The sequence below is a fragment of the Entelurus aequoreus genome, linkage group LG22, assembly GCF_033978785.1.
Source record: "Entelurus aequoreus isolate RoL-2023_Sb linkage group LG22, RoL_Eaeq_v1.1, whole genome shotgun sequence".
Classification (NCBI taxonomy): Eukaryota; Metazoa; Chordata; class Actinopteri; order Syngnathiformes; family Syngnathidae; genus Entelurus; species Entelurus aequoreus.
This window is the reverse complement of record NC_084752.1, coordinates 14674879-14694335: the sequence shown is the minus strand read 5'-3', so window position 1 is coordinate 14694335 and position 19457 is coordinate 14674879. Positions and strand designations below refer to the sequence as shown.

Genomic DNA, 19457 nt, shown 5'->3' with positions numbered 1-19457 from the left:
TTGTATACTGTGCATGAATGCACAAAGGTGAGGTTTGTTGATGTTATTGATTTGCTGGAGTGCTAATCAAGCATATTTGGTCACTGCATGACTGCAAGATCATTGATGCTAACATGCTATTTAGGCTAGCTGTGTGTACATATTGCATCACTATGCCTCGTTTGTAGGTATATTTGAGCTCATTTAATTTCCTTTACTTATGTCCTCTGTGTATTTAATTTATATTTGCATGGCCCATGACACATTATCTGTATGTAATATTGGCTGCATTTCTCATAGTTGTTTGTGTGCTACACAGCAAACGTCACCCAGCTTGCAAAGATTGTAATAAATCCATTAGAAGAAGACAGCCTGCAGTTTCCTTTAACTTGGACACACACATCTATACCTTTGGCCATTCTGAGCCAGTAATTTCCAGAAGTTATCTCATCCTGTGAGAAGCCTCCATTTTACTAATGATTTCCAATGTTGCAAAAATGTTTAGAAAAAAAAAAAATACTACATTTCTGTCAACGAAGATTTGCGTCAGCCTTTGACAGTAGGCTAATATATACACCTACATCATGTGTTGCCATCATCATAAGACTTATAAAAGGCTTTACATTTTTTGCGGCTCCAGACAGATTAAATTTTATTTTTGGTCCAATATGGCCATTTCAACATTTTGGGTTGCCGACCCCTGCCCCATTGCGTCTAATTAATAATATGAACAACAAAAACTGTGATGTTTTTTTTTTTTTTCAGTATTGATGTAATACTGATACTACATCGGTATCAATACCACCGATTATTAGATCATACCAATCCACATAAAGCCACTTTTGTGCACCTGTAAGCTATTTTATTGGGCAACACACTGGCAATTTTTTTTTGTTTATGTAAACGATAAACTGTCCCAGAGCATGTGAATTTTCACTACATTTAGATTTATGTATGAGTTTTGTTAATTTTTTTTATTATTTTCCTTCGAGGTCTTTAAGGGAAGGTATCAATATCAAGAATTTGTTATGTATTGTCACAATCCTATATAGTTTCTCATTTTCTCTACCTATATACAGTAATAAAATTTTAATGTAATATAGGTTTATGATTTTTTTTTTAAATAAATTCAAATGCTACAATTGTGTAATTTTTGTTTTTTCATCTATGCCGTTGTACTGTAATAGACATCTTAAATATTACAATATTTTTCCTATATTATACAGAAGATATATTGCATATGCATGACATACAGTATACATTTATATTTTTTGTAATGTTTTTTAATTACATAGAATACATATTTTAATATTTAAGATGAGGACAAAACTGGATTAATCTTTTTTTTTTTAATTTCCCTGAATTTGTGTGTATGAATTAAAATGAATTATTTTCTGTTCTCTGCTGGCAGTCATTTTACTTACATGAAGGAAAAAAATCCTATGGATTATTCCATCCATTTTCTACCGCTTTTCCCCTTCGGGGTGGTGGGGGGTGCTGGAGTCTATCCCAGCTGCATTCGGGCTGTAGGCGGGGTACACCCTGGATAAGTCGTCACCTACTCACAGGGCCAACAAAAGAAAAGAAAAATCAATAAATGAAAAATGTATTGTACATTTTTATTATTTAGTAGGTATAAATCTTTGTGGCAATATTACAGACATATTAAGCAAAAAAAAAAAAAGTTCTGTTTAAGTGAAGCAGGAAACAGCATACAGTAGTTTGTCACGGCTTCCTTTTTAATCACTTCTTCACTGGTCACAACAATCCATTAGCAAAGTGTGTTTATTTAAAATACTGAATTTTTATTGAACGTGCGACTAAGTTAACGTTCTCACAATGGTTCCGCTACATGGGAAAAAAAAGTCGAAGTTTTTCATACAAAGTGACAATGAAGTGTCACTCTGTCAGAAATGGCAAAGAGAAGAAATAAATTACACATCAATCACTTACACAGCAGAAGTTACTAACATTAGGTTAAAAAGACATTGTCGTTGTACTATTTGGAATACAAACATTCACGTCTGTTAACAGTCCAGCCAGTATTGCAGCTTGCAAACCAGGAACCAGTGCAAGAACACGCACACGCACCAGCGTCGTCGTAGTGATGGAGCTTCCAGCCTTGCAGAGTATAGTCCGAGAGGGGCAGTAGAGGAGAAATGAAGACGACACCGTCCACTGTGTGCATATAACATGTGCTGCATGTACAGGACATGATCATGTACTGTACGTTACATGTGGATGAAGGTCTATGTTCACCTCTCAGGAGATGGTGGAGAATTCTTTGAGGAGAACATCCTGACTCAACGTGTTCAGAGACACGTTCTTCCTCACATTCAGGCTGATGGAGCGTACCTGAAGACACACGTTTACAACCAGAAGAATGTACAATTTTTATTATTTATACCTCTTGGCAGTATGTTTTAGGAACTGTTGCACAACAATAATCAAAAGTTGGTCAAAAGTCCAAAGTGTACATACTATATACCGTATTTTTCGGACCATAGGGCGCACCGGATTAAAAGGTGCACTGCCGATGAGCGGGTCTATTCTGTTCTTTTTTCATACAAAAGGCGCACCAGATTATAAGGCGCATTAAAGGGGTCATATTATGATTTTTTAAAACACTTCCTTGTGGTCTACATAACATGTTATGGTGGTTCTTTGGTCAAAATGTTGCATAGATTATGTTTTACAGATCATCTTCACGTAGCTTTCTGAGCGTCTCTTCAGGATGCGCCGCTTTGTGGGCGGTCTTATTTACGTGGCTCACCTTCGACAGCATCTTTTCTCCGTCATCTTTGTTGTAGCGGTGTAGCGTGCAAGGATGGGAGTGGAAGAAGTGTCAAAAGATGGAGCTTACTGTTTTAATGACATTCAGACTTTACTTCAAGAAGATAGAGAAAAAGAAGAAGCTCATCGACTACGGCGTCGGCACGGACTACAATTGCGGACACGCGCACATTTTCAGGACTTATGCAGATCCCAAATACAGATCAGCAGGTACCAGAATGTAAGAAAAGTTGGTTTTGCATAATACTGCGAAACAAAACGCCAGATAATATGTCTGGTAATAGGTGCCATTTTGCTGTCCTTATACATACCACAGTAATACTCGTATGTTTAATGCGTCGACAATCCATCAAGCGGTGTGGCTTCATAGCTTACCGAAGTCGTACTTAAAAACATTTTGACAGGTTTTTGAGCGCCGTGTGTAATGTTCTATATTCTCAATGGAACATTTAAAGTTTTGGTGTATTGCAGTCTACACGTATCTCTTATGTATGACTGCCATCTACTGGTCACACTTATCATTACACCATGTACCAAATAAAATTGCTTTGAGGTCAGTAAGCACAACCACAATTATGCCGTACATTAGGCGCACTTAAAATCCTTTAATTTTCTCAAAAATCGACAGTCCGCCTTATAGTCCGAAAAGTACGGTAAGTTTTCATCCAGTCCACATTATTCATCAAACCACTTCAAATAAAATGGCTGAGGCACCTGCTCAACATTTTAGCTTTTTCTCTTTACATTATGTAAAATTTCCCATTTTTGTTGTTTTTCTATGTGCCACAGTTCAATAAAAAACAAGCTAAGACTTTGAACCCCCTGCTTGTCAAAGTTAAATGCATGATGTGCGTCTACTCGGTGAGCAAGCAGGACTCCCATCGACTATTTAGCTTGTTAGCTTCTGTCACCGCCAGGGAATGATGGTTATTGAAGAGGCAATATGGTTCATGGCAATGTGTGAATGCCCCCTAAAGGAGAACTGCACATCTTTGGGAATTTTGCCCATCATGTACAAAACCCAAAACCAGTGAAGTTGGCACGTTGTGTAATTCGTAAATAAAAACAATACAATGATTTGCAAATCCTTTTCAACTTATATTCAATTGAATAGACTGCAAAGACAAGATATTTATTGTTCGAACTGAGAAACTTAATTTTTTTCTTGCAAATAATCATTAACTTAGAATTTAATGGCAGCAACACATTGCAAAAAAGTTGTCACAGGGGCATTTTTACCACTGTGTTACATGGCCTTTCCTTTTAACAACACTCAGTAAACGTTTGAGATACTGCACATTCAAACAAGCAGAAGACCTCTTCTACTTTTTTATAGACATTTTACAATCAGTCCTTTGATATTTTTTTTCACCTTTATTGTTGGAGAGAAGCTGCACTTACTCCGCCAAGAGGCAAAAAAATGCATACTTCAAGTAGTTATTCTTATGTAAGAAATATTTTAGTAATATAGTATGTATTCTTTGTGAAAAAAATGAACATCATTAAAAAAATACTAAGGGACACCAAAAGGCATCAATTGAATTTTAATCAGCCTCCAAAGTCCTTTGGCAGCTATAAAATTATGTTGCTGAATAGACAATGTGTCTAATATTTATTTCTGAGCATCCAAAATGTTGACACACAGACACACACACACACACACACACACACACGTAGGACAAAGAACTCTGTTGATAAATCACATTGCGCGTGCTAAATAGTATTGTGGGTGTTTTGATGATCAGCATATATTTTGCATATTAATGAAGACAGAGGCGCAAAATGGATTGCACGCCTTATTCTGCTCACTTAACAGATGGCAATTCACATTGCACACGTTTAGTATATCAACTTTGCGTGTGCAATTAGATTTGCACGTGTTTTAATACACGCAAACCTTTTATAAATCAGGCCCTAAATGTATTAAAGTGCCTCCACTCCGCATTCCTTGTGCGGTGGACTTATCTTAACAAGCAGAAGAACAAGGTGGACTTGGACCAGGTGAGTTGGTCACATTGACTTATTGACTGAAGCAGTTTCCACAGGTATAATCAATGACAATTAGGTTTGACACTAGTACATTGTTGGCGTTAACGCACTTTTTGTTTCTTTTTACGCATTGAATTCGGAAAGGACGCGCATTTCCGGATGTCCGCGCGTCCCTGGGACGCGGATTTATTTTATGAATTTTTTACCGATCCTTTTTATCGATTATTGCTTTCCGTCTGTGTTTTGTTTTGTTTATATTTGCCGGGTCAAATTTCCTTCCCTCTTTATTGCGTTTTTATTGGTCGTCTTCAAAGTAATTAACTTTCCGGTACAATGTCTTACATTTTGATTCGCCGAAAGTTTTATCAATCACAAATACTGCCTCAGTTTGCAGTCAGACAACTTTACCGTGAGGGGCTGTCAAAAGAAAGACTTCATGGTAAACACTAAGGTGAGTGTAAAGTCAACCGTTTTAACTTCATCCTGCGCCATGTCTCCAGTAAATGAGTTGTTTTAGTCTTTGTGAGTCCATGGAAACTTCACATTTATCTCTCAGGCAGCAGTAAAGTTTAGATCCATGAAGGAAAGAAGAACGTGAATGAATGTTTATAACTGAATACATTTACATATGCATAAAAATGTGTTTTCTTTTCTATAATTTTTTTAATGAGTTAAGTAACGTTTATGACAACCTTTTTCCAAAACACAATATAGAATGTGAGATATAACTGGATAATGCATACATTTATCTTTTTTTTTTTTTTCAACGGTTACAAAAAAGTGGGGCCCCAAAAATTTACTGTGGGACCCCATTTTTATGACTTGATGGGGTCCCTAGGAACCCATTTTGAAAATTCCTAGCGCCGACACTGCTAGTACTTGCTGCTTTTGTCTCTGTGTTCCCTTACCAGCTCCTTGAAGAAAGCCGCTTCTTTGGGCTGCTCTGAGTATCTCTCAAACTGGTCCAGACCATCCTGCAGTTTGAGTGTCAGCGTGTCATAGTTGGAGCGCACCACCTCCAACACCTAACACAGCGAGAGAGACCAAGATGAGACGTTGCATGACAAAGATCTGCTAGTGAGACCTGAGACAGTTGAATATTCGTCAGTGTTGAATATATAACACGTGTACGAGTGGATATTTGTGGATATTTACAGCTCTTACAGTATCTGTATGGTTGTTTTCCTTTTTTGCACTACTCTCTCCATCAGCCATGGTGTCTATTCTTTTTTTGTTAATGAAAAACTTGATAAACTTGTGTGTGAAGCCGGAGTGAAATCAGAGCTAACTATGCAAATATTCTGCACAACCTCCTCAGCCATTAAATAGAGGCCAACTTGGATGCTTGTCAAGATGTTTTTAATGACCCTTGAACACAGCATGATGTGTTCAGGACGGGAAGCTTCTTGTACTTCTCACAAAGACACAAACACTTTCATGTGGACAACATGTCCAAGTTAAATTACGTGTAGGTCTTGTGCCATTAAGTGTATGCACGCACAGCATTGTCTACTGCAGCTGAGTCATCTGTTTTTTTTTTTTTATTAATCGGCATTTTCGCACCTATTTTTTATTTGTAGGCTGCTATTGTAATGGAAATGTCCTGCCATCTCTGTTTTTGCACTAGAAAATGTGGAGACAGGTTTGAATGATAAGCTCGGTTAATGTGTGTTTACACTTCTTCCCCACCTCCCAGATAGACAAATGGAAAGCGTGGCTCTGACAAAAGAGGTCGGAAGGACAAAAGTGAAAAATTGAAAATGAACAGAGCATGAAAGAGGAATGGAGAAAATACAAAGAGGATGAAACCTGGCCTAACGAAAAGGCTTTCGCCCACAAATACAGTCTGTGATGCAACCTTCCACATTATCAATCAGGCACACGAATAACAAGTGTGTTATCTCAAATTACAACAACAAAACTAGCCTCATACTGGATCATGTTTTTTATCTAATTGTTATCTATGTGCAAAAATGGTTCTGGCTGCCATTTTTCTTCTTGTGTAACTGCATGGAATGAAGATGCTACAGGATGGTGTGTTTGCATGCAAAGAAAGTCCCACCGCTGCATTTACACTTCACAAAAAATAAAAACATTTTTGTTTTTGTGCCCACCTGGGGACTGAGGCTGGCACAAATTAAAAGGCAACGACCAAATGTAAAGTTGATTTTATGGATGGGGGGTCGACGGCATCAGACAACCGGGGAAGATCTGCCTGAGGCAGTGCAACACTTCTCCTGCCTTAATCAGGGGGACGGCGTGGCGAAGATGGGAGAGTGGCCGTGCCAGTAATCTGAGGGTTACTGGTTCAATCCCCACCTTCTACCATCCTAGTCACGTCTGTTGTGTCCTTGAACAAGACACTTCACCCTTGCTCCTGATGGATCCTGGTTAGCGCCTTGCATGGCAGCTCCCGCAATCAGTGTGTGTATGGGTGAATGTGGAAATAGTGTTAAAAAAAAAAAAGGTAGAAAAGCGCTACACAAGTACAACCCATTTACCATTTACCATTTAATCAGGTGGTTCATTGTGGCATGTTGCTCAATATTGGCAGCAACTGGAAGATGTTGTCATACACACCAACTCAAAGTATCCTAGACATGCTAAATGGGTGACGTGTCAGGTAAGTAAAACTGGGATGTTTTAGCTTCCAGCGATCGTGTACAGATCCGTACAACATGGGGCTGTGCATTATCATGCTGCAACATGAGGTGATGGATGATGGTATCTTTGTGCATTCTAAATGTCTTCAATAAACTGCACCTTTGATCATGGACAGCCTAAGGTAGGACTGTTTAATCTTGAGGTCGGGGCACAACTTTTCCACTACAGAGGAGGTGCCTGGGGCCCACTCAAATATTAACACTGAATTAGTGATCTGATTAAAATCTTGATTTTAATCATATTCATTAATCATATCTAACTTACTTACAACCTTGTCCAAAAATGATAAATAACACATGAAAGCATGTGTTAATTAAAAATATTATTATTTATTTAACACAAACTTAGGCTTAGGTCAAGCTGATTAAAAAAATAAGTACTAATCAAATTTTGCATAAGAAGGGACTCATAAATAAATGATACAAAAATAATTACATACAATTATGTTGTGCTAAAATAAATAATCTAAATTAATAATACATTTCTTAACTAAACTGTCAATAAAATCAATGTGCAAATGAAAATACAGCTTCAATTTAGTCACATTTTTTGCGCTTAAGAAACTTCTCTATGACTTTAGCTCCAGACTTCTTCTGTTTATTTGATATTGTCATTACTGCCACAATTGATGGAAAAGTGTATTGCAACTTACAGACCACAGCTGAGAAACAGATATTTTTGGGCTGCCCTCTAGAGGGCGCTTGCACCCCAACAATAGGCCCGGCCTTATGGCTAGGAAACACTGGCCTAAGGCACACCTATGCAATAATCATGCTGTTTAATCAGCATTTTTATATGTTAGATCTGTTAGGTAGATGCAATATCTCAGCTAAACAGAATTCTACATAGATTTGTCAGCAATATTTGTGGGAAATACGTCTTTTGTGTACGAAACATTTTAGTTCAGTTGATGAAAAGGTAGGAGCAAAAACAAAAGTGTTGCATTCATATTTTGTTTCTCATAGTCATTCACATCGACGTCCCTTGTGTGGGCTCTGTGTCGAGGATGTCTTTGTGGCTTGTGCAGCCCTTTGAGACTTTTGTGATTTAGGGCTATATAAATAAACATTGATTGATTGATTGCTGTTTTTTGCAGGCCTAAACTGCACTCAAATTAACATTCTTTAGTCACAATTTTCATAACAGCATAATATGGGCTCTTTGGTTGGGACACTAATGGGAGTAAAAGGCTTTGAAAGTGCAGAGCCAAGTCCAAAAGCACAGAAATAGGCACACTTGTTCTCACCACAGGTACATTTCGCTGCAATCAGTCTGTCTGGGAACAAAGCGAAGAAAAGGCAGCTCTCTCCTCGGATTACTTGAATAAGTTTCAGAAATTCACACATTTAAGTGTATCTCAGCTTTGAGAACTTAATTTTTTCCCCAAAGTTGTCTGTTTTTTTTGTTGTGGAAACTGCAGTAAAGTTGCTAGCTGTTCTCACAGGATCAGCATTCACTGACCTCTGAGTATTGCACTGCTAGCAACTGTGGCTACAGTTTCATACGTTCCCCCCTTCAAGTGGCAAACTAGTAGTCTCACCCACAGTCCAAATGTCAAATGTTTCACAGCACAGTTTGCATTTAGCACGTCTTGGGTCAGTGTCTTTTGCCAACCACAAAAATACATGATCAGTTGATGAAATGTCAGGAGCTAAACCAAAATTGTTGCATTCATATTTTGTTTAGTACAAGAACTCATCGCTGCAATGACCTCTGAAAGTGCCAAACATGTAAAAAAAACATGTATTATTGAAGGTAGTGGGCGTGTCTGCAGGTCGAGGCTCTTGCACGCCACATGCGAACACAGACTAGGCTGAATACATTTTTAACACTACCAAAACATGACGACCCATTGCAATTCACATTTAATCACGGCACAATGATATATTTCAATAACTGTTCAAGACTTTTGAAAAAATATCATTTTCCATTACTTTTCCAGGGCCTGGAAATGTAAAATGATGTGACTTCCAGGTTTGACGCTGATAAAAGTATCGTTTGAGAGACCATTATTACAGAGTATTTATTTCGAGACTGTCACACAATACCAAGTAGCTCAGACACCAAAGTTCCCTTTTCTCTTGCTTGCTTGTCAATTCAAGCAGATACGAGTACAAAGGCAGCATAATGACCAAATCTATCACTTCTATCATTCGGTAAAAAGACACTTCCATCTCGTAACCTATCCTTGTGCGCTCTCATTTGACTTTAATGAAGTCTTAACACTCTTCATCAGTGCATTCAGACTTAATGACAAAGAAGTCATTCAGTTTATGTTGGCAAACACTTTAATTTGTGCTTTTAAACAGACTAAATCAGTGTGGGTTTGTGTTGTGTACTAATGGACGCTAACATTAGATACTCCTGTTCATTAAAGCTAATATCTAATGTAGCAATCAATACTTTGGGGTATGGTGCTTGCGGTCTACTTAAAGGGGAACTGCACTTTTTTTCTTTCTTTTTTGTGCCTATCGTTCAAAATCATTATGAGAGACATGACGATGGATGATTTTTTTGCATTCTAAATATTAAATAAATGCGATCAAAGGTCTGCCTAAAATGGAGCCTATGGGAGCCACTTTATTCCGCCTATAGAGCCCTATAAAAACATCCAAACACCTTCATGTATATATGTAATGTAGTAACGGGTACATTCATAATAACATTTAATATTTAAGTATTTTAATCATTTTAAGCATACGCGGCGCAATAATTTAAAAAACGCATCACATCGTTTGCTTTTTTTTTTTTTTCATCATTGATTACTGCTCACTGCAGACTTCATGAGAGCCAACAAATATAATAAAACATCACTTATTGCCGTCTTCTCATCTCGTTCTCGCCATTTCCGGGTCCTAAATGGCTGTTAAAGTGTACCAACTTGTCAGAATATGTCCTTGGACTACTTCTGTCCAGGTGAAACGCATGATTTATGATCTACAATAAACTTCCAGGGAGCAAGGAAGCGAGGAAACACCTTGCCAGTTGATCATGCCGAAATTGTACACAGGGTTGTGAGCACAGCGTCGCTATAAATAGTTTGTCCGCGTTAATATTCAAATCACGAAATGTAAATGGGGTATTGTTGGCGGTTTTTGAATGACTATTTATTGGATTTTATGGGATAATTAGAGGACCTTCCATTGGCTCCGCCGTAAGCGGACTTTTATTTAAGTTTATTTACAAGAATGCATTAAAAAAATCCATCCGTCCTCATGGCTTTCATAATGATTGTGAACGATAAGATAAATTCCAAAAAAAGTGGAGTTCCCCTTTTGAGAGTGTCATAAAGCTGACTTAGAAATGTGGAAGGGATGTCGGTGCCAGATGGGTGGGTGGTTTTCACACTGAATCAAAATTATACCAAAGAGATCAAACATCCAGTGTGTGTGAAAAGCCAAGACTTGATCAAGTATGGATATGTTAAGTATATTAACTATAATATGTGATTAAGTACATCTGTATTGAAACACCCCATTTAGCCCAAATATGTATGAGATATTGATGTTTTTGTGTGAATGTGTTCAGTTACCTGCTCCTCTGACAGTTGGGAGATGTGGTTCACAGAAGCATACGATTCAATCTTCGGATTAAAATGGTTTATGATCGCCCTTGAAGACAAAATAATTATGGACTTTACACAAGGTGGACAGCTGTATGTGAACTCATTCCAAATCTACAAAATGTAATCCTCTGCGTAAGCTTTTGGAAGCAAGCTGCAGATATACTCCTCCAAAACACCAACAGGAGCATTAAGAACACAGGGCACTGATGAAGACCTGGCTTACAGTCTGATACCAATTTATCTCAGAAGTGGGAGATGAGGTCAAGACTCCAGCAGAGTGGCCACTTTGCACATTGAAATTTGGACTGTCCAGACAGAGATGAACATTTTTTAAATTACATTTCAGCTTGCAAATGATCAATCGACTACCTTGGTGCGGTCTCGATTGAATGTAAAGTCACTAAACAGCGATCAGTTATCCTGATTGGCTACGTCTAAATTTGACCTGCACTGAAATGTAGGAGGAAATGATGGTGTGTTAATAATGCACATTTATTAAAGTGCAGCTAGCAAGTGAAATTATTTGATTAAGGTAATAAATACCGTCATCCCTCCCTTATTGTGGTTAATTGGTTCCGGACATAACCGCGAAAAAAAAATATCCGCCAAGTAGGAATCATTCATTATAAATAGAATATTTTCATAACTAGAGCATTAAAACAATTTTTCTACCATCTCAGTATATTTTTTAACATTATGAGAGCCCTCTAGACATGAAATAACACATTAAATCACCTTTACACTTGTTTAATCCAATATAGTACTGCTTCCTGAGGCTTAGCCAATCAGTGGCCCCAATACAGAACAGCGTGCTCTGATTGGTTTGGTCTCTCCTAGCGGCCAATTCTACTATTGTATTGATAATTTTAGTTCATTTAGCCATTGTTTTGCTTGAAAATGCTACATTTATACATTACATATTATAGATTATGCTTTAAAAAAAATCTGCGATATGGGGACCTGTGCAGTTTTGGAATGTAGACAAGACATTTGAGGAGGTTATATAACAGTTGGTTAGTTACACACCTCGTTTCTTTTGATTACCATTTGATTGGATTTGCCCGTTTCATATCGTGCCAGCTCACTAGGGAATTTCAAAGACAATATTTTCCTGCATTAGCATTAATATATTCGGAATAAACAACTTTATGATGCCATAAGCAGAGCCGTGAGATAGAAAGGCTTAACTTATACTTGCGATTGATATAAAATAAATGATGGTGACAGCAACAAAGAAAAATTATATTCTATCCTTTGTCAGGTAGGCTAGTGAATTGTTGGAACAGGATGAGAACTATCTCAGCTCTTTATCTGTCTCTACTTTCATGGAAGAAGTGCAAAGTTGGATGAGGTCAGGGTAAACAAACATACCGGTAATTAAATTAAAAATACCTTTTCTCCAGCCTATGTTTGTGTGCAATTCCTCCAATCATATATGGCTCTTTTCTCCTTTGCAAGATGCACACAATACTTACTGTCTAAATGTCTGGAAGAGTGTTCTTACCGAATGTTAATAAGGGCATGTGTGACTTTACTGGCAGCTTCCTTCCACTGGCCGGTGTTTGTTGACACTCTCAGCACTGAAATGCAAATGTATATTTAGGACCATTAACAGAATTGCTGTTTTTATTTATTTTAAAATTACATTTTTTAAAATAATTAACACATAGCATAATCTGGAGCCAGTCTATTATGCTTCCACAAAACATATAGGTGTCAGGGCTGTGACAGAGTGACTTGACCCAACTGCTCGAGGCCTTCATCTTGACTCATGTTTTAAAAAATGTTCTCAGAACTAACATACCCATACAGTAGAGGTTGTCGAAAACTTGGTGCATTCGTACAACCTCATAGTAGAGTTCGTCATAGCTGTTGGAAGTGGGCAGAAATGTGTCGCCGTATGTGATGAACATGTTGAACAGGTTTACCACCTGGATGGAGAGAGAGAGAGAGAGAGCAAGCCAACCAACATCTTTCAGTAGATGCACAAATAATTTCCACAAAGTGAATAAATATTCTTGGGAATGTGCAAGTGTGTGCTTCTCACCAGGAGAGCCAGCTGAAAAATGTTGTGCTTGGACAGCAGTGTGGTTTCATTTGACAGGAGAAACTTGAGCAGGTTGATTAATGCTGCAAAGAGAGAGATGTGCACGCGTTAATTAAACAATTTTGATGATTGAGATGTTTACGAGCAGGAACTTATGGTAAATCGCTCATTTTTTTCATTTTTAAGAAATACGTAAGCGTAAGAATAAGCAGGCGCATGACACTTTTGCACTTTTCACTCAAACTGTCCTTTCATTATATCTCCCAAGTGTAACGCTTTTCTTTTATAGGCAGTGCGTAAAAAAAAGGAAAGCGAAACGTGAAGTGTAATTAGACATTGTAAATGCTCAAAATCTGCTGTGTATGTGTGATTGGGTCCTATTTTTAGGAACACTAATACAAAACCTCACAATAATGTCTGATTGAATGCTAAAAACTAGGGGTGTGGGAAAAAATAGATTCAAATTCGAATCGCTATTCTCACGTTGTGCGATTCAGAATCGATTCTCATTTTTTTAAATCGCTTTTTTTTATTATAATTTTTTTTCCCATTTTTTTTATTTTTATTAATCAATCCAACAAAACAATACACAACAATACCATAACAATGCAATTCAATTACAAAACCAAACCCGACCCAGCAACACTCAGAACTGCAATAAACAGAGCAATTGAGGAGACACAAACACGACACAGAACAAACCAAAAGTAGTGAAACAAAAATGAATATTATCAACAACAGTATCAATATTAGTTACAATTTCAACATAGCAGTGATTAAAAATCCCTCATTGACATTATCATTAGACATTTATAAAAAAAAAAAAATTAAAAAAAAGAACAATAGTGTCACAGCGGCTTACATTTGCATTGCATCTCATAAGCTTGACTACACACTGTGTCCAATATTTTCACAAAGATAAAATAAGTCATATTTTTGGTTCATTTAATAGTTAAAACAAATTGACATTATTGCAATCAGTTGATAAAACATTGTCCTTTACAATTATAAAAGCTTTTTACAAAAATCTACTACTCTGCTTGCATGTCAGCAGACTGGGGTAGATCCTGCTGAAATCCTATGTATTGAATGAATAGAGAATCCTTTTGAATCGGGAAAATATCATTTTTGAATCGAGAACCGTGTTGAATCGAAAAAAAATCGATTTTGAATCGAACCATGACCCCAAGAATCGATATTGAATCGAATAATGGGACACCCAAAGATTTGCAGCCCTACTAAAAACGTTACGACAGATCGCCTTAAAAAAAATGTATTTAAATTTTTTTTACTGAATGGGACACCCAGAATGTACATGAAAATAAAGAACGCGGGATTTACAATATTAACTATGAATGATAAAACTCCATCAAAATGGTAATTTTGATTGGAGTTTGGACATTCTTTTTCTCTATCTTCTTGTCATGGGACATTCATCCTCCGCTGTTGCCATTTCTAATATAAAGTAGTGTAAAGTTCTTACTTATATCTGTCAGTAAACTTGCCATGAAAGTGCTAAAACAGTCGGACGTCTTTTCACGGGACACATTTCCGGCGTTGTGAGCCACGGATGAGGAGATGCTGCTCTGTTATTGATTTAAGTAGTCTGAATGTCATTAAAACAGTTAGCTGCATCTTTTGACACTTCTTCCACTCCCGTCCTTGCACGCTACACCGCTACAACAAAGATGACGGAGAAAAGACACTGCCGAAGGTGAGCCACGTAAATAAGACCGCCCACAAAACGGCGCATAATGAGGCGACTGTCAAAAGGCGGCTTGAAGATGATCTGTACAACATAATCTATGCAACATTTTGATCAAAGAACCACCATTACATGTTATGTAGACCACAAGGAAGTGTTTTCAATTTAGAAAAAAATAATAATAATGACCCCTTTAATGCGCCCTATAATATGGTGCGCCTTTTGTATGAAAACAGACCTGACTAGACCCGCTCATCGGTAGTGCTCCTTATAATCCGGTGCACCCTATGGTCCGAAAAATACGGTATTTAGGAAAAACAGGAACGCTTGCAAGGAGGAGCAGGCTGCTCAAATGTGTGAGTTACAAAGTGCAACAAAAATACACAGGCTGGCAAGAGAGTACAGCTGAGGCACAAGTAGGCAGCTTTGACCCAACTGTGCGTATTGTGCTAACAACTTATTCTAATTGGCATCATAAACACAAGAAGCCGTGATACAAAATAAGTGTCTTTCAAGGGAATGATGTACACAAAGGAAAACAAAAAAAGTCCAACCTAAGTATATTGTATTTGTATAAAATAGAAACTCACAAAGTGCTTCACATTAGGTACAAACAAACATTACAATCAAATGTCTACAAATGTTCTCATTCATATAGTTCATTGTAATCTCAGCGCATTCAATTGTTTCAATCGATTGAATGCCCTGAGATTACAATCAAATATCAGCATGTACTATAATCAAAACAACAAATGGTGCACCATTATTGATTTATTAATTGTTGTATTTAATCTTTTTATTATGGTATTTTGTATGCAATCCATATGTTCTGTGTAGTGTGAGTATTGATGCAGGTACAATTTAGATGAGTTCCGATTTACATTAAAACTTGACTTACAACACAGTTGTAGGAACAGAACTTGCAAGAAGACTTAGTACCTCCCGCACGTTGTTATTAAACCATATAGCAGTAAATAACAGAGGAAAAACGAAAAGCCAAAGTGATAAAGCATTAAATAAATAGGTTTTATAAACATACTGAATAAATACAAGTGTCTCCCAGATTCATTTGACTCGTTCTATTTACTCGCATGTGATGGTGTCCCATTATCACCACCACAAGGAGAGCACTCAGGGAATGAGGCTGATTATGGGTTTGATTAGACGAATCAGTATTTTAATGAGACACAATGCAATGGGACCATTAAAGAGTGCAATGTGATCTTGCTTTGTGTTGACCAGGCTGAAACCGAGGCCACCATGATGGATTGTGCTTCCTTTAGAGACTCATTATCCAAAGTCAATGGTGCAATATATTTCCAAATGCGCATGACAACGACTTCGGAAGGAAATTACTTTCAGCTCGAAGAGGGTGTAAACTCTTAACACACTGATGCCCAGCAAAGAGAAACATCAAGAGGTTTACGATGCACATCCTAGAAATAGAACCTTGTATTTTGTTCCAATGAGAATAGTTATTTAAAAAAAATAGTGGTCAAGTAGGTAATGTTCCAGGTAAAATGGATTTGAACGGTTCATACCTGACCAGAGCTCTCTCCAAGTGTAGTGTAACCTGATCCGACACTTCTTCTGGTAGCAGAGGAGTTTATGAATGATCTGAACACAGCGCCTGTTAAGAATGGATAGAAACACAAAAATGTAATGGATGGATGCAATGAATAGACTTGTGTGTGTGTATGTGTGTGTTCTTGTATTTCTACCCTTCTTGAGACATCAACAAGGAAAGGTACCTTCTATATGAGGACCGGTGAACAAGTTAGGACCGATATCATTTGCCCCACTGGTGGTGAAATCTTTTTTTTTTTTTTTTGTCCTGTCCAGCTTCCCAGGCAAATCATATAGTTGATGTAGATGCCCATATCGGCTGTTCAGATTTACTTTACAAAAGAGAAGAGTAGGATACTTCTCTTGTTGCCTTATTTGTATTTGACTTTATTAAATGTATTTATATTATCATTTGGTGCAGCCGGGCCGGAGCAGGAGGGGATAGAAAGAGAAAAAAAGGAAGGCAGAGGGGGGAATTGTGGGGACAAGAGGGGGATTAGACACAGAGACAAAAACAACAACAGCAAACACAACAACAACAACAACAACAATAGAGCAACATCAGCAAATACGACATGTACAAACATGATGGTAAAAGTAATAGCAAATAAGCAGTTAGCGAAAATAAAAAATAATACAGAAATGACAATGAGCATTATTACACTAAAAATGGAGCAATACAAATACCAATAGAAATAGCGCTATTGATAATGAACAATACCAATACTTTACCTTTATTATCAACAATACAGTTGTTCAAATGCAACAATACATATACGTAATGATAACTTGAGATATGAAAGAATGCAGAAAATGGAGGGGAAGAAAGAGAAGCAACCTACATTAACCTTGTAGATTGTTATAGTAACAATAGGTTAAGCTTTGTCAGAGTGCCATGTGTTATACCGAGTTTACCCTAGGGCAACAACATGAATATATGTTTGATGAAACGTGATTATGTGCATGAGTGCATATGTACTTGTATATGTACAGTATGTGTATATGTACAGTATGTGTATATGTATAGTATGTGTGTGTTTGTACAGTGAATGTATATGTACAGTATGTGTATACAGTATGTGTGTTTGTACAGTGAATGTATATGTACAGTATGTGTATATGTGTTTGTACAGTGAGTGTATATGTACAGAATGTGTATATGTATGTTTGTACAGTGAATGTATATGTACAGTATGTGTATGTGTATGTTTGTATAATGAATGTGCGTGTGCATGTACGAACTTTGAGTGTGTAAATATGTACTGTATTTGTATATGTATGTGGGAGCGTAGGTACCTATGTATGTGTGTATGTATGTATGTGAGTATATGTGAATTTGTGGGTACAATACATTTGACTCCCAGTGTGTGTGGGAGCCAGAGTACGGCCCCAGCCTCCCCGAGAGCCCAACCCAAAAACAGTAGGTGTGGTGCCCAGGGAACCAAGGACCACCGCCCCCACGCAGCCAAGCCAGACAGCGACAGGAACCCCAGAGCCCGGCCCACCGCGCCGCCCACAAGGGCCAGCAGCAGGCCGCAGACAGACGCACCCGGCAGAGGACAAGGCACGAAAAAAGCAGGGGACAGCCAGACACCAAGCCAGCGAGAGACCACACCCCACACGGGCAGAAAGGCGAGACGCCCCGCCCGAGGGGCCCGGAGACCCCCCGCAACCGGACGGGAAGACTGCCCCCGCCCCACCGGCAACCGGGCCCCCACGAGCCCACCCCCCACCCCCGGAGAGCGCGGCGAGGCCAGCCCCCGGCCAGCCCCCGGCCACCCCACCCAAGTTGGCCGCCACAGGACCACCCAGCACGGGGCCACGGGAACCACCCACCCCACCCGCAGGGACCCCAACGATGGAGATGGAACAACCAGCAACCGCCCCACAGAGTCCCCCCCCCCTGAGGTAGGGGAAAAAATAAAATTAATAAAATATATTTAAAAAATTAAAATAAATAAATAATTAAATATATTTTTTTTAAAAAGAATTAAAAGAAGATCACAGACATGCTGACACACAAGGTCACTACCCCTGGTGGTGAAATCTATCAAAATTAGGGTGGTCCCAAATTGACTGTGTGTCGGTTTTAAAAGTGCTCCCCCTCTGGTCAACATATAAAATAACAAGTGTGAGTAAACATTTTAAGTGCTCCCCCTCTGGCCAATATATGTAATAACAAGTGTGTGTAAGAAATTGAAATGCGCTCCCTTTGGTCAAATGTATGAAAAAAATTAAATAATTTTGTATATAAAGACATACTGTAATAACTTGAAGTAAATAATGATGATTAAAAACCAGTTACAAAACAAAACATTTAAAACATTTAAATAAATTAACTAAAAGCAGTCTTTTTCTCACAATGTGTCGACTTCTTTCTTATAAAATTGGGAACAATTTCTCATAGTCTTTCAGTTTCTGTAATATTGCAATATTTTCTCGTAAAATTATTATTTTTTAATGCAAAATGTTGATATTTGTCATAAAAATTCTGACTTTAAAGGCCTACTGAAACCCACTACTACCGACCACGCAGTCTGATAGTTTATATATCAATGATGAAATCTTAACATTGCAACACATGCCAATACGGCCGGGTTAGATTAGTAAAGTGCAATTTTAAATTTCCCGCAAAATATTCTGCTGAAAACGTCTCGGTATGATGACGTTTGCGCGTGACGTCACGGATTGTGCAGACATATTGGGACACCATTGTGGCCAGCTATTAAGTAGTCTGTTTTCATCGCAAAATTCCACAGTATTCTGGACATCTGTGTTGGTGAATCTTTTGCAACTTGTTTAATGAACAATGAAGACAGCAAAGAAGAAAGCTGTAGGTGGGATCGGTGTATTAGCGGCTGGCTACAGCAACGCAACCAGGAGGACTTTGAGTTGGATAGCAGACGCGTTACCGTGAGTACAGCTTTGGCTTTCAAACATTTGATCGCTTGCCCGTACGTGCGTGCCGCTATGTGCATGTCACGTTCGTAACTTTGGGGAAATATATGTGCCGTAAGAACTTTACGGAGGTGAACGGTACTTTGGGCTGTGGGAATGAGTGCGTTATGCGGGTGTTTGAGTTGTATTGGTGGGTTATATGGACGGGAGGGGGGAGGTGTTTGTTATGCGGATTAATTTGTGGCATATTA

General features: G+C 38.2%; 1 protein-coding gene across 3 annotated transcripts in view; it reads right to left on the bottom strand.

Moving 5' to 3' along the window:
- Positions 1-1573: 1573 nt before the first annotated feature.
- armh3 (armadillo like helical domain containing 3) overlaps positions 1574-19457 on the bottom strand; it is a 45891-nt gene continuing 28007 nt past the window's right edge. Inside the window, exons 20-27 of one of the 3 annotated variants that reach the window (XM_062032806.1) lie at positions 16284-16372; positions 13038-13120; positions 12795-12921; positions 12495-12570; positions 10958-11036; positions 5670-5786; positions 2239-2334; positions 1574-2177 (exon numbers count right to left, since the gene is read on the bottom strand). In XM_062032806.1, coding sequence (XP_061888790.1) covers positions 2242-2334; positions 5670-5786; positions 10958-11036; positions 12495-12570; positions 12795-12921; positions 13038-13120; positions 16284-16372 — 664 coding nt within the window. In that variant the 3' untranslated portion in view covers positions 1574-2177; positions 2239-2241. Of the gene's footprint in view, positions 2335-5669; positions 5787-10957; positions 11037-12494; positions 12571-12794; positions 12922-13037; positions 13121-16283; positions 16373-19457 lie in introns of all 3 variants that reach the window. The other 2 variants (XM_062032803.1, XM_062032802.1) reach the window with 2 other exon arrangements.